This window comes from Athene noctua, chromosome 3 (assembly GCF_965140245.1).
Source record: "Athene noctua chromosome 3, bAthNoc1.hap1.1, whole genome shotgun sequence".
NCBI lineage: Eukaryota > Metazoa > Chordata > Aves > Strigiformes > Strigidae > Athene > Athene noctua.
The window spans coordinates 87,561,890-87,576,192 of record NC_134039.1 but is presented as its reverse complement, the minus strand read 5'-3'; the positions used below and the strand labels follow the sequence as shown (position 1 = coordinate 87,576,192).

Sequence of the window (14,303 nt, the reverse complement as noted above, 5' to 3'; positions counted from 1 at the left end):
GCCCCCTAGGGGCCTCCCAGTTCCCCCCCACTTCCCCCCCAGTGCCCCTCAATTCCCCCCAGTGCCTCCCACTTCCCCTCCAGTGCCTCCCAGTGTCTCCCAGTGCCCCCCAGTGCCTCCCACTTCCCCTCCAGTGCCTCCCAGTGCCCCCTCAGTGACCCCCAGTTCCCCTCCAGTGCCCCAGTTTCCCCCAGTGCCTCCCACTTCCCCTCCAGTGCCTCCCAGTGTCCCCCAGTGCCCCCCAGTTCCCCCCCAGTGCCCCCCAATTCCCCTAAGTGCCTCCCAGTTCCCCTCCCGTGCCCCCCAGTTCCCACCCAGTGCCTCCCACTTCCCCTCCAGTGCCTCCCAGTGTCCCCCAGTGCCCCCCAGTTCCCCCCCAGTGCCCCCCAATTCCCCCTAAGTGCCCCCCAGTTCCCACCCAGTGCCTCCCACTTCCCCTCCAGTGCCTCCCAGTGTCCCCCAGTTCCCCCCAGTGCCTCCCACTTCCCCTCCAGTGCCTCCCAGTGTCCCCAGTGCCCCCAGTTCCCCCCAGTGCCTCCCACTTCCCCTCCAGTGCCTCCCAGTGTCCCCCAGTGCCCCCCAATTCCCCTAAGTGCCTCCCAGTTCCCCTCCAGTGCCCCCAATTCCCCCTAAGTGCCTCCCAGTTCCCCTCCAGTGCCCCCCAGTTCCCCCCCAGTGCCTCCCACTTCCCCTCCAGTGCCTCCCAGTGTCCCCCAGTGCCCCCCAATTTCCCCTAAGTGCCTCCCAGTTCCCTCCAGTGCCCCCCACTTCCCCTCCAGTGCCTCCCAGTGTCCCCCAGCTCCCACTAAGTGCCCCCCAGTTCCCGCCCAGTGCCTCCCACTTCCCTCCAGTGCCCCCCAGTGCCTCCCAGTCCCCCCCCCAGCGAGCCCCCGCTGCCTCTCCGGGTCTTTATTGGCTCCATCCCGACAGCAGCCGCACCCGCGCCCCCTGACCCCCCCGTGCCCCCCGCCCCCCTCAGCACTCGATGGAGTCCTCCAGCAGCTGCAGCAGCGGGGGGGGCACCCCGGGTGGGGGTGCGCCCCCCCCTCCTCCAGGCTCTCTTCGTTCACCTCCTCCAGCGCCGGGAGCCCCCCCGGGGCCCCCCCAAGCCGCGCACTCCCCCCCCCTAAACTGGGGCTGCCCCCCCCCTCCCCGGAACCCCCCGAAGCCTCGGCCAGGCTGGGGGGGAGGACGGGACAAAAGGGGGGGCTGGAGGGGGGGGGAGGAGGGAGGGATGATGCTTCTGGGGACCCCCCCGGTCGCCCCACGGAGTTGGCTTGAGGTTTGGGGGTGGGGGGGGCTGGGGGGGCGGCGGGGGGGGCGGCAGCGGCGGGGGGGGGACCCCTCGCCCCCCTCGTTGTACCCCTCGTTGGGGTAGTAGAGGCTGGGGGGGGGTCGGCGACGATTTGCCGGGGGGACCTGTTGGGGGGGGGAGAGGGGGGGGGGGAAAGAGGACACACACAGAGAAGGGGGGGGTTAGTGGGGCTGGGGGGGGCCCCCATGAGACAACGCCCCCTGCACCCCAACCCCGGCCTGGCACAGGGACCCCCCAGCACCATTTGGGGGGAGCTCGGGGCTGGGGGGATTCTGTACCCTCCCCCCCCCCCCTTCCCAGCACCATTTTGGGGGGGCTCAGGGCTGTCCCCCCCAAGTTGGGGGGGTCACTTGCCCCCCCCCCCCCCACTCACCGGCTGGAACCACCTGAGGCTCTGCGGGAGGGAGAGAAGCGTCAGGTGGGGAAACTGAGGCACAGGAAGCAGGGGGGGGAACCCACTTTTTGCAGCACACCCCCCCTCGATTTCGGGGAGACACCCCCACACACACTTTATGACCCCCCCCCTTGGAGCTGGGCACCCCGTTCTGTCCCTTGGGGGGGGGATTGAGGGTGCGGGGGGGGCGGAGTTAGGGGTGCGGGGGGGTTTAGGAGTGCCTGGGGGAGGTTGGGGAGGGGCTGAGGGAAAGGAGGGGTTGAGGGGTGCTGGGGGGGTGTTGGGGTGCTGGAGGAGAACTTAGGGGTGTTGGGGGTGCTTAGGGGTGTGTGGGGGGGTGAGGGGTGCCGGGGGATTTAGGGGTGATAGAGGTTTTGGGGTTCAGGGTAGTTTGGGGCGCGGGGGGGTTGGGGGTGCGAGGGGGGTGTTTAGGGGTGCCGAGGGGGGTTTGGGGCGCGGGGAGGGTTTGGGGGGCCCCTACCACGTTGGGGTGCGGGGTTCGCGGCGCGGGGGGGTTTGGGGGGCCCCTACCACGTTGGGGTGCGGGGTTCGCGGCGCGGGGGGGTTTGGGGGGCCCCTACCACGTTGGGGTGCTTCTCGACCGCCAGCGCCGCCCGGTCGGCCGCCGCCTCCTGGTGCCGCTGGTGCTTCTTCATCCCCCTCAGGATGAGGAAGAGGAGGGCGGCGGTGAGGAGCAGCAGGGCCCCCAGCCCCCCCGCCAGCCCCCCGTGTTCAGGGGGCTCGGCCCCACCTCCGAGGGCTCCCGGGGGGCTGCGGGGACACGTGACTGTTTGGGGGAGGGGAGGGGGTGGGGGGCACCCCAAAACTGTGGGGGACACCCCCCCCCCGTCATGGGTGCTGTGAGGGAGGAAGAGGAGGAGGAGGAAGAGGAGGGGGGGGGAATGGGGAAGGAGGGGACCCCCTGAGTAGGAGGGGGGGTATGGGGGGGGGGTTGGGGGTACAGGGAAAGGGGGGGCCCCCCCCAAATTTCGTACCCGCCTGCCCCGGCCACAGCACCTCCAGCTCCACCGTGGTGCTCGAGGTCTCCCCCGACTCCTCGTCCCTCGCCAGCACCTGGGGACACCGCGGTGACACGGGGGGGGGAAAGGGGGGACACCACCTCGCCCCAACCGCAGGACCCCCCCCCGGACGACCAGATCCCCCCCCCGAACGCCTGGGTGCCCCCCCCCAACGCCTAGAGGTGTGTTCCCCCCCCCCCCCCTCAGCTCAGCATCACCCGGCCCAGAGACGTGCTGGGGGGGGGGGGATGGGGGGGGTGTATCTGGGTGCCCCCCCCACCTCGGGGTCCTTCCCTGCCCCGTGGGGGGGTCCCCTGGGTGCTCCCGCCCCCCAACCCCGGGGTCTGCCCCTGCCCCTCTGGTTTCATCTCCCCGTTGCCCCCCCCCTGCCCCTCATTGGCCCCTTGTCCCCTCCACGGTCCCCAGGACCCCCCCAAAACCCCCTGGACCCCCCCTCCAAATGCCCCTGGGGGCCCCCCCGGCCTCCTCGGACTCCCCCCCCCCCCCAGTCCCCAGGACCCCCGCAAACCCCCTGCTGCCTCCCCCGGTTCCCTCCCAGTCCTCCCAGTGTCCCGCAAGCCCCCTGGTGTCCCCCCACCAGTGCCCCCCCCAGTTCTCCAGTGCCCCCCCCCAATCCTCCCAGTGCCCCCCAACTACCCTGGTGCCCCCCAGTCCCTTTGGTGCCCCCCCCCCCTCAGTCCCTTCCAGCACCTCCCTGTGCCCCCCCGAAACCCCTGGTGCCCCCCAGCTGCCCCAGTGCTCTCCCCAGTCCTCCCGGTGCCCCCCCGGTGCCCCCCCGGTGCCCCCCCGGTGCCCCCCCGCCCCACCTGCAGGCGGTAGCTCTGGCCCGGCCGCAGGTGCTCGGCGCGGGCCACCAGTAGCCCGTTGGGCATCACCTGGAAGAGCTGCGGCTCGTGGCTGCGGTTGGGGCCGGGGCTCAGGCTGTACCGGACCTGGGGGTTCACTCCCTGCGGGGCACCCGGCCTCAGCCCTGCCCGCACCCCTGCCTGTACCCCCACCCATACCCCTGCCCGCACCCCTGCCTGCACCCCTGCCTGCACCCCTGCCTGCCTCTTCACCTGTACTGCCTGCATCCCCATCCATACCCCTGCCCGCACCCTGCCCACCCTCCTGCCTGCACCCCTGCCCGCACCCTGCCCACCCTCCTGCCTGCACCCCTGCCCGCACCCTGCCCACCCTCCTGCCTGCACCCCTGCCCACACCCTGCCCACCCTCCTGCCTGCACCCCTGCCCGCACCCTGCCCACCCTCCTGCCTGCACCCCTGCCCGCACCCTGCCCACCCTCCTGCCTGCACCCCTGCCCACACCCTGCCCACCCTCCTGCCTGCACCCCTGCCCACACCCTGCCCACCCTCCTGCCTGTACCCCTGCCCGCACCCTGCCCACCCTCCTGCCTGCACCCCTGCCCACACCCTGCCCACCCTCCTGCCTGCACCCCTGCCCACACCCTGCCCACCCTCCTGCCTGCACCCCTGCCCGCACCCTGCCCACCCTCCTGCCTGCACCCCTGCCCACACCCTGCCCACCCTCCTGCCTGCACCCCTGCCCGCACCCTGCCCACCCTCCTGCCTGCACCCCTGCCCGCACCCTGCCCACCCTCCTGCCTGTACCCCTGCCCGCACCCTGCCCACCCTCCTGCCTGTACCCCTGCCTGCACCCTGCCCACCCTCCTGCCTGCACCCCTGCCCACACCCTGCCCACCCTCCTGCCTGCACCCCTGCCCGCACCCTGCCCACCCTCCTGCCTGCACCCCTGCCCGCACCCTGCCCACCCTCCTGCCTGTACCCCTGCCCGCACCCTGCCCACCCTCCTGCCTGCACCCCTGCCCACACCCTGCCCACCCTCCTGCCTGCACCCCTGCCCACACCCTGCCCACCCTCCTGCCTGTACCCCTGCCCGCACCCTGCCCACCCTCCTGCCTGCACCCCTGCCCACACCCTGCCCACCCTCCTGCCTGCACCCCTGCCCGCACCCTGCCCACCCTCCTGCCTGCACCCCTGCCCGCACCCTGCCCACCCTCCTGCTGCCTCTTCACCTGCACCCCTGCCTGCATCCCCCCCCGAACTGCTGCCTCCGTCCCCTGCCCGCACCCTGCCCGCACCTCGGCGAAGTCGGGGTCGTGCGCGCGCAGGGCCAGCACCCTCCCGCCGAAGGTGAGGAGGAGCGCGGCCTCGCGCCCGGCGGGGACGAAGGCTCGGTACGCGGCGCGGGGGAAGGCCGGGGGGTGCCGGTTGGGCGCCAGCACCCGCACCACGGCCTGCGCCACCGCGAACTTGCTGCCGTCGTTCACCTGCGCCGCCTCGGGGGGGGGACACGCGCACGCGGGGGTGACGCCCGGCACCCCCCACAGCCGCACAGCCCCCGCAGGCACCCCCCCAGACCCCCCCTGGGCGCCCCCCGTCTTCACAGACACCCCCGAGTCTCCCCCCCACATCCCCCCCCATCTCCCTGCGTGCCCCCATCACCCCCCACCTCGAGGCCCCCCCCTTTTCCCCAGACACACCAAGTGTCCCCCTCCCCTCGGTCCACCCCCCCCATCTTCCTGGGTGACCCCTCCCCCTGAGGTTCCCCCCCAGACACCCCCAAATTCCCCCCCCCCCCATCCCCCCATCTTGCTGGGTGCCCCCATTTCCCCACGCACCCCCCCCCCCAATTCCCCCCATATCCCCAGACACCCCAGGTGTGTGTGTCCCCCCCCCAAGTCCTCCCCATCTTGCTGGGTGCCCCCCCTTCTCCCCAGACACCCCCACATCCCCCCCCACATCCCCCCCATCTCCCCCCCGCCCCCTCCCCAAACATCCCCCATCTCTCCCCTTCACCCTTCACCCCAGACACCCCCCCCCCCGCCATTCCCCGGGACACCCCGTCCGCCCCCGGCCCCCCCCACGCCCTGGGGTGCCCCCCACCCCCCCGGGGCCCCCCCACCATGACGCTGAGGCTGATGGCGGGGGTGCTGCGGCTGCTCTCCACCGCCCGCAGCAGCGTGATGGCCCCCGTCGCGTTGTCGATGTGGAACCGGCTGCTCTCCTTGTCTGGGGGGGGGGGTTTATAAATTTGGGGGGTCACCCCCCCTCTCACCTCCAATAGCCCCTCACCCCCCCTCCCAGCTGCAGGGAATTGTGGGAAACTCCCCCCTCCCCTGGGTTTCCCCAGTGCCCCCCCACTTCACATTTATACCTGGACCCTCAGGCCCCCTCTTTTTTTTTTTTTGGGAGGGGGCGCAGATGGGGGGGTTATTAAACCTTTGAGCACCAATACGGGGGGGTGGGGGGGTTATTAACCCTTTGCACACCAATATGGGGGAGTTCAACCCCTCAGGGTGCACCAGGGTCCTGACTCCCCCCCCCCCCCCCCCCCCCCAGTGACCCTGCAGCCTCCCCATAATGGGGGCGGGGGGGGGATTAGGGCCCCCCCGGCTCAATCCCTTTATACAATTTGCACCCCCCGGCCCCATTGGATCCGGCAATTGGATTGTGCTGGGACGGGGACCCCCCCCCCGGCACAGACACCCACCCCCCCCGGCACTGCCTGTCCCAGGGCCTGGGGAGTCGGGGGGGGGGGGGGGGGGGCACCGGCCCTGTGACACCCCCCCTGTGCCCTGGGCACTGCAGGTGGCTCTGCCCCCCCATGTCCCCGTGTCCTTTGACCCCCCAAGTCCCCGTGTCCTTGCCCCCCGCCATGTCCCCACCCTCCACCCGTGTCCCTCTGTCCCTGCCCCCCCCACGTCCTTTGTCCCCCCCCCCCGTGTCCCCGCGGGTACCTGCCAGCAGGGAGTAGGTGATGGCCGCCCTCAGGCCCCTGTCCCCATCCTCAGCGTAGACAGACCCGGGGCTGAAGCTCAGGGGACCCCCCTGGGGTTTTGGGGGGACACAGAGCCCCCCCCCTACATCAGCTCAGCCCCAGGGGACCCCCCCCCCCCGCCCCCACCGCCGTGTCCCCACCTGGAGCTGCCCCTCGGTGACGTTGGCGGTGTACACGGGGCTGGTGCAGACGGTGAGGCCGCGGTGGGTGCGGGGGGTGCAGGGCAGGAACTGGGGGTACTGGTCGTCCCCGTCCAGGACGTTGACCCGGACGCGGGCGGAGGCGTTGAACCGCTCCTTGGTGTTCATCTCCTGAGCCGCGGACACGCCGCTGGACGGACCCGGGGGGGGCGCAGAGCTCCCCGAAACCTGCTGTGGGACGAGGCCCTGCCTGCCCCCAACCCCCCCCCCCCCCCGCCCTGCTGGGAAATAGGGGGGTGCTGCCCGGCCAGGCATGGGGAACCCCCGCAGTGGGATGGGGACCCCCCCCTGCAAGGACAGGGACAGGGAACACCCCACCCCCATCCCCAGGCCACAGGGACGCCCTGGGGACAAGAAACTTCAGGTGTGGGGACACACACCCCCCCCCCCCCCCCGTGGCAGAGGGACCCCTAAACACAGGGACCCCCGAGTAACAGGGGTGCCCAAACACGGGGACCCCCAGAATCATCAGCCCGGGGTGGGGGTGGAGCTCCCCGAGGCTGGGGGGTGCTGACAGATGGGGGGGGGATGCCCCCCCCGTCCCCAGCCAGCGCCTGCTGGTGCGGGGCGGGGGGGTGGGGGGGGCCATTAGGGAAATGAGGGGGATTGAGGGCAGGTGCCGGGGGCTGACGAGATCACGTCACCCCCAATTAGCGGGGACGGCGGGGATCGGCCGGGGGGGGCTGGGGGGGGCCGCGCCGGGGCAGGGGTCACACCCACACCTGTGCGCTGTCCCCGTGTCACGGCAGCGCCAGGGCTGGGGGGGAGGGGGGGGACACGGGGGACCCCGAGGCCGTGGCGTGGGCACGAGTCCCCGGAGCCACGACGGCAGTGGGGCTGCATGGGCACGGGGGGGGGGTGTGTGGGGACAAGGGACACGGGGACAGGGGTGGGGGTGGAGGGCTGGAGGGGACACGGGGGACACGGCGTGGCCGAGGCCCCCAGGCCCATGGTGGTGGGTCTGCGTGGATATGGGGTGGCGATGGCATGGGGACAAGGGACACAGGGACGCAGGGTGGAAGTGACATGGGCAGGGGGGACACGGGGTGGCCATGAGGTCCCCAGACCCATGGCAGTGGGGCTGCATGGGTGTAGGGCTGAGATGGCGTGGGGACAAGGGACACGGGGACAGGGGTGGAGGTAACATGGGCAGAGGGGACACGGGGGACACAAGGATGGCCACGAGGACCCACAGAGGTGGGGCTGCAGGGCCACAGGGTGGAGATGGCAAAGACGTGGGGTGGACATGGCGTGGGGACAAGGGACACGGGGACAGGGGTGGAGGTGACATGGGCAGAGGGGACACAGGGGACACGGAAGGGCCACGAGGACCCACAGTGATGGGGCTGCACAGATGTGGGGTGGAGATGCCGAGGGGACAAGGGACAGAGGGACACAAGGTGGATGGGTGGAGGGGACACAGGGGACACGGGGTGGAGGTGACATAGGTGGAGGGGACACGGGTGGCCACGAGGTCCCCAACCCCACAGTGGTGGGGCCGCACGGCCACGGGGTGGAGGCGTCACGGGGACAAGAGAGGTGGCATGTCCGCCAGGTCCCAGCGCTGCGTCAGCGGGCAGGGCGCGGGCAGGGCGCAGGCAGGGCGCGGGCAGGGCGCGGGCAGGGCGCGGGCAGGGCGCGGGGGCTCACCACGGCGGTGACCACCACCTCCAGGTGCTGGCGGCTCTCGAAGTCGAGGGCGCGGGCCAGCACCACCCTCCCGCTGTTGGGCAGGTCGATGCGGAAGAACCTGGCGTCGGGCTGGGGGGGACGGGCAGGGGGACGGGGGGGGCAGGGCGGGGGGCTCAGCGCCGGCAGATGGCCCCCAGCCACGTCCCCCGTCCCCTTCATGTGTGTCCCCCGCCCCCGTCTCACCGAGGCCGTGTCGATGACGTACATCAGCGTGTCCCCGTCGGCGTCCTCCGCCTGCGCGCTGAACACCACCGAGTGCACGGCCGCCAGCTGCGGCCACGGCCCGTCACCTCCCCGGGGCCACCAAACGCACCCCGGGGCCACCAAGCCCTCCTGGGTGGCCCCAACCCTCTTGGATGTCCCTCCCCCTCCTGGGAGTCCCCAACCCCCTTGGGTGCCCCCATCCCCTCTTGGGTCTCCCCAACCCCTCCTGGGTGTCCCCTCTTGGGTGTCTCCATCCTCTCTTGGGTGTCCCCATCCCCTCCTGGGAGTCCCCAACCCTCCTGGGTGTCCCCAAACCTCTCGGGTGTGCCCAACTCTCTCGGGTGTCCCCATCCTTCCTGGGTGGCCCCTCCTGGGTGTCCCTATCTGTCCTGGGTGTCCCCACCCCTTCTGGGTGTCCCCAACTCCACCTTCTCCCACCCCAGCCCTGTCCCCGTCCCCAACATCCCTATTCCCATCCCTGTCCCCACACCCATGGCCACCCTTGTCCTTGTCCCCATGGCCATGACCTTGTCCCCATGGCCGTAGGACTATGACATTCCTGTCCCGGTGCCCATCCCTGTCCCCAAGACCATGACCCTGACCCTCCTTGTCCCCATGACTGCGACCGTGCTTGTCCTGGCACCCGTCCCCCCCTGTCCCCACCCCCGTCCCCGTCCCAGCACCTCGCTGACGTTGTGGGTGAGGACGGTGGCCCCCCGGAAGTGGGGCCGGTTGTCGTTCTCGTTGAGGACCTGGACGATGATCCGGTACTCGACCTGCCGGGGGGGGACAGGGGGGTGACCCAGGGTGGGACCTTGTCCCAGGGGACACTCAGTGTCCCCCTTGGGGTCCCCGTGGGCGCGGTGGCCGTACCGGGGAGAAGCCGTCCTCGGTGCACGTCAGGGCCACCATCAGCACTGGGGACTCCAGCTCCTGAGAGGGACAAGGGGTCATGGACAGGGACACGGCGGGGTGTGGGGGGCTGCCCCACACAGGGACACGCCCCCAGGGGGTCCCCCGGGATGGACACAAGTTGTAGGGCAGTGACAGGGGGGTGGAGGATGGACGGACATGGGATGGACACGGGACAGACATGGGATGGACACGGGTGGATGGAGGATGGATGGACATGGGATGGACACGGAATGGACACGGGATGGACATGGGTGGATGGAGGATGGATGGACATGGGATGGACACGGAATGGACACGGGATGGACATGGGTGGATGGAGGATGGATGGATGGATGGAGGATGGACACGGGATGGACATGGGATGACATGGGTGGACGGATGATGGGTGGACATGGGATGGACATGGGACAGACACAGCATGGATGCAGGATGGACACGGGACAGACATGGGTGGATGGATGATGGATGGACACAGGATGGACACAGGTGGCTGGAGGATGCATGGATGGATGGACAAGGGATGGACGTGGAATGGACACGGATGGATGGATGGATGGAGGATGGACGGACATGGGATGGACACGGGATGGACACAGGATGAACACATGTGGATGGAGGATGGATTGATGGAGGGATTGACATGGGATGGACATGGGTGGGTGGAGGATGGACCCAGGATGGAAGGACAGACACGGGATGGCCACGGGATGGCCACGGGATGGCCACAGGTGGATGGATGATGGATGGACACGGGTGGATGGAGCATGGATGGACATGGGATGGACACGGGATGGACATGGGTGGGTGGAGGATGGATGGAAGCAGATGGACACACATGGGATGTGGGATAGAGGAAGGGGGGTTGAAGGAGGGACCCAGGTGGACCCAGGGTGGAGGATGGACATGGGATGGACACAGGATGGACACGGGATGGACAGGGAATGGACACGGGATGGACACGGGTGGATGTGGGATGGACACAGGATGGACACAGGATGGACACGGGATGGACACGGGATGGACACGGGATGGACACGGGATGGACATGGGATGGACACGGGATGGACACGGGATGGACAGGGAATGGACACGGGATGGACACGGGTGGATGTGGGATGGACACAGGATGGACACAGGATGGACACGGGATGGACACGGGATGGACATGGGATGGACACGGGATGGACACGGGATGGACAGGGAATGGACACGGGATGGACACGGGTGGATGTGGGATGGACACAGGATGGACACAGGATGGACACGGGATGGACACGGGATGGACACAGGTGGATGGTTGGAGGACGGAGGATGGACAGAGGGTGGACGGACACAGGATGGACCCAGGATGGACAGGTCAGAACAGGGGGTGGCTGGAGCCGGGAGGACCCCGATGGGCTGGGGGGGGGTTGGGTTGGGTTGGGTTGGGTTGGGTTGGGTTGGGTTGGGTTGGGTTAGGTTGGGTTGGGTTGGGTTGAGCTGGGTTGGGTTGGGTTGGGTTGAGCTGGGTTGGGTTGGGTTGGGTTGAGTTGGGTTGGGTTGGGTTGGGTTGAGCTGGGTTGGGTTGAGCTGGGTTGGGTTGGGTTGGGTTAGGTTGAGTTGGATTGGGTTGGGTTGAGTTGGGTTGGGTTTGGTTAGGTTGGGTTGGGTTGGGTTGGGTTGAGCTGGGTTGGGTTGGGTTGGGTTGAGTTGGGTTGGGTTGGGTTGGGTTGAGCTGGGTTGGGTTGGGTTGGGTTGAGCTGGGTTGGGTTGGGTTGGGTTGGGTTGGGTTGAGCTGGGTTGGGTTGGGTTGGGTTGGGTTGAGCTGGGTTGGGTTGGGTTGGGTTGGGGACCCAGGCCAGGGGTGGGGTGGCAGCACCTCGCGGTCCAGCTCCCGCCCGGCCGAGACGTTGAGGCGGACGCTGCGTCCGTCCAGGTAGAACCAGGTGGCGTCGGCACCGGCCAGGCAGAGGCGCAGCGTGGCCCCGCCCGCGTCCCCCGCGGCCACCGGCAGCCGGGCCACCAGGCTCCCGTGGGCGCTGTTCTCCGCGATGGCCGTGAAGAGGTTCCCGAAGCCGCCGCACCCGTCACCCCTGGCTGCGGCCACCGCCACGGCTCAGGGACACCGCGGCCCCCGGGGTGGCATGTGGCCCTGGGGGGGTCCCTGTCCCCTACAGTGTCATCGCCAGGGTCCCCCATCCCCTGGTGACCCCCTTCCCAAGGTGCCCATCCCCTTGTGTCCCCCCCGTCCCCATCTCCCACGGCTGCCACACCCAGGGTCCCCAACATCATGGTCCCCGTTCTCCGGTGACCCTGTCACCAAGGTCCCCATGGCCTTGGGGTCCCCATCTCCTATGGCTGTCACCCCCAGGGTCCCCATGCCCAGGTGACCCCACCCCCAGGGTTCCCATGGCCCTTGGGGTCCCCAACTCTCATGACTGCCACCCCCAGGGTCCCCAACTCCCTGTCCCCAAGGTCCCCATGGCCCTTGGGGTCCCCATCCCCTGGTGACACCATCCCCAGGGTCCCCATCTCCCACGGTTGTCACCCCCAGGGTCCCCATCCCCCGGTGACCCTACCCCAGGGTCCCCATGTCACTTGGGGTCCGCATCTCCCACAGTTGTCACCTCCAGGGTCCCCAACTCCCGGGTTCCCACCCCCCGGGGTCCCTCCCAGCCGGCTGCCCCCCCCGTGCCCGCTGTCCCCAGTGTCCCCAGTGTCCCCTGCCCACGCTCACCCGTGGCTAGCTGCAGCGCCAGGCAGGTGGCCAGGAGGGCCGGGCAGGACGGTGCCGCCATGGGGACAGGGACGGGGACAGGGACGGGGCCCTCGGTGGCAGCCTGCAGCCGGTGGGGGACACACACACGACACACGAACCGGGGGGGGGCTGTCACCCTCCGCTCGGTGTCCCTTGTCCCCTGCGCCCCCGCCTCCGTGTCCCATCGGCCGCTGCCACCCCCGGGGCCCCTCCCCTGGGACCCCACCCCCGTGTCCCCAGCCCTGTCCCCATCTGAGTGTCCCCACGTCCATGTCCCCATCTCTGCCCCCCCCCCCAGGGTGTCCCCATCCCCCGGGGTCTCACCGGCCTCAGCGGTTGGGGGGCTGTGCCCGCTCCCTGCCCCCCCCCGCCCCCCCTTCCTCTGGGGTCTGCAGGGGTGGGACCATCTGGCGCGTGTGTCCCCCCTCCCCCCTTAATTAGCTGCAGGTAATTAGGGCGGGGGGAGGGGAGGGGGAGGGTCTGTCTGTCCCCATCTGCTGCCCTGACACCCCCCCCCCCGGCACGGCGTGTCCCCCCACCCTGCCCCCCCTCGGGGTCCCCCACTGGCGGTGGGGGGTTGGGGGTGTCCCGGGGATCCCTCGGGGTGGGGGAGGGGGGTGTGTGTGTCCCCCGCCCCCCCCCGCCCCCCCCAGCCCCCCGGTACCTGCCCGGCGCCGCCGCCCCGGCGCTGCTGCCCCTGCCCGGCCGGGACGGGGGGGGCGGATCAGCGGGGGCGGCCTGAGCCGCGGGGGGCGGGGCTGCCCTGCCTGCACTGTCCCCTGCCTGTCCTGTCCCCTGCCTGCACTGTCCCCTGCCTGTCCCGTCCCCTGCCTGTCCTGTCCCCTGCCTGCACTGTCCCCTGCCTGTCCTGTCCCCTGCCTGCACTGTCCCCTGCCTGTCCTGTCCCCTGCCTGTCCTGTCCCCTGCCTGCACTGTCCCCTGCCTGTCCCGTCCCCTGCCTGTCCTGTCCCCTGCCTGCACTGTCCCCTGCCTGTCCTGTCCCCTGCCTGCACTGTCCCCTGCCTGTCCTGTCCCCTGCCTGTCCTGTCCCCTGCCTGCACTGTCCCCTGCCTGCCCTGTCCCCTGCCTGTCCTGTCCCCTGCCTGTCCTGTCCCCTGCCTGCACTGTCCCCTGCCTGTCCCGTCCCCTGCCTGCACTGTCCCCTGCCTGTCCTGTCCCCTGCCTGCACTGTCCCCTGCCTGTCCCGTCCCCTGCCTGTCCTGTCCCCTGCCTGCACTGTCCCCTGCCTGTCCTGTCCCCTGCCTGCACTGTCCCCTGCCTGTCCTGTCCCCTGCCTGTCCTGTCCCCTGCCTGCACTGTCCCCTGCCTGCCCTGTCCCCTGCCTGTCCTGTCCCCTGCCTGTCCTGTCCCCTGCCTGCACTGTCCCCTGCCTGTCCCGTCCCCTGCCTGCACTGTCCCCTGCCTGCACTGTCCCCTGCCTGCACTGTCCCCTGCCTGTCCTGTCCCCTGCCTGTCCTGTCCCCTGCCTGCACTGTCCCCTGCCTGCCCTGTCCCCTGCCTGTCCTGTCCCCTGCCTGTCCCGTCCCCTGCCTGCACTGTCCCCTGCCTGTCCCGTCCCCTGCCTGCCCTGTCCCCTGCCTGCCCTGTCCCCTGCCTGCACTGTCCCCTGCCTGTCCTGTCCCCTGCCTGTCCTGTCCCCTGCCTGCCCTGTCCCCTGCCTGTCCCGTCCCCTGCCTGCACTGTCCCCTGCCTGCCCTGTCCCCTGCCTGCACTGTCCCCTGCCTGTCCTGTCCCCTGCCTGCACTGTCCCCTGCCTGCCCTGTCCCCTGCCTGTCCTGTCCCCTGCCTGTCCCGTCCCCTGCCTGCCCTGTCCCCTGCCTGCCCTGTCCCCTGCCTGTCCCGTCCCCTGCCTGCACTGTCCCCTGCCTGCCCTGTCCCCTGCCTGTCCCGTCCCCTGCCTGCACTGTCCCCTGCCTGTCCTGTCCCCTGCCTGTCCTGTCCCCTGCCTGCACTGTCCCCTGCCTGTCCTGTCCCCTGCCTGTCC

General features: G+C 70.5%; 1 protein-coding gene across 1 annotated transcript in view; it reads right to left on the bottom strand.

The window, feature by feature from the left end:
• LOC141958798 (uncharacterized) overlaps positions 1-13,112 on the bottom strand; it is a 14,773-nt gene extending 1,661 nt beyond the window's left edge. The window contains exons 1-15 of the mRNA XM_074901686.1: positions 12,963-13,112; positions 12,278-12,380; positions 11,420-11,637; positions 9,520-9,579; positions 9,330-9,422; positions 8,626-8,712; positions 8,401-8,511; positions 6,691-6,861; positions 6,510-6,600; positions 5,675-5,781; positions 4,851-5,048; positions 3,556-3,696; positions 2,705-2,783; positions 2,291-2,496; positions 1,689-1,709 (exon numbers count right to left, since the gene is read on the bottom strand). Coding sequence (XP_074757787.1) covers positions 1,689-1,709; positions 2,291-2,496; positions 2,705-2,783; positions 3,556-3,696; positions 4,851-5,048; positions 5,675-5,781; positions 6,510-6,600; positions 6,691-6,861; positions 8,401-8,511; positions 8,626-8,712; positions 9,330-9,422; positions 9,520-9,579; positions 11,420-11,637; positions 12,278-12,338 — 1,644 coding nt within the window. The 5' untranslated portion in view covers positions 12,339-12,380; positions 12,963-13,112. The remainder of the gene's footprint in view (positions 1-1,688; positions 1,710-2,290; positions 2,497-2,704; positions 2,784-3,555; positions 3,697-4,850; positions 5,049-5,674; positions 5,782-6,509; positions 6,601-6,690; positions 6,862-8,400; positions 8,512-8,625; positions 8,713-9,329; positions 9,423-9,519; positions 9,580-11,419; positions 11,638-12,277; positions 12,381-12,962) is intronic.
• Positions 13,113-14,303: the final 1,191 nt, after the last annotated feature.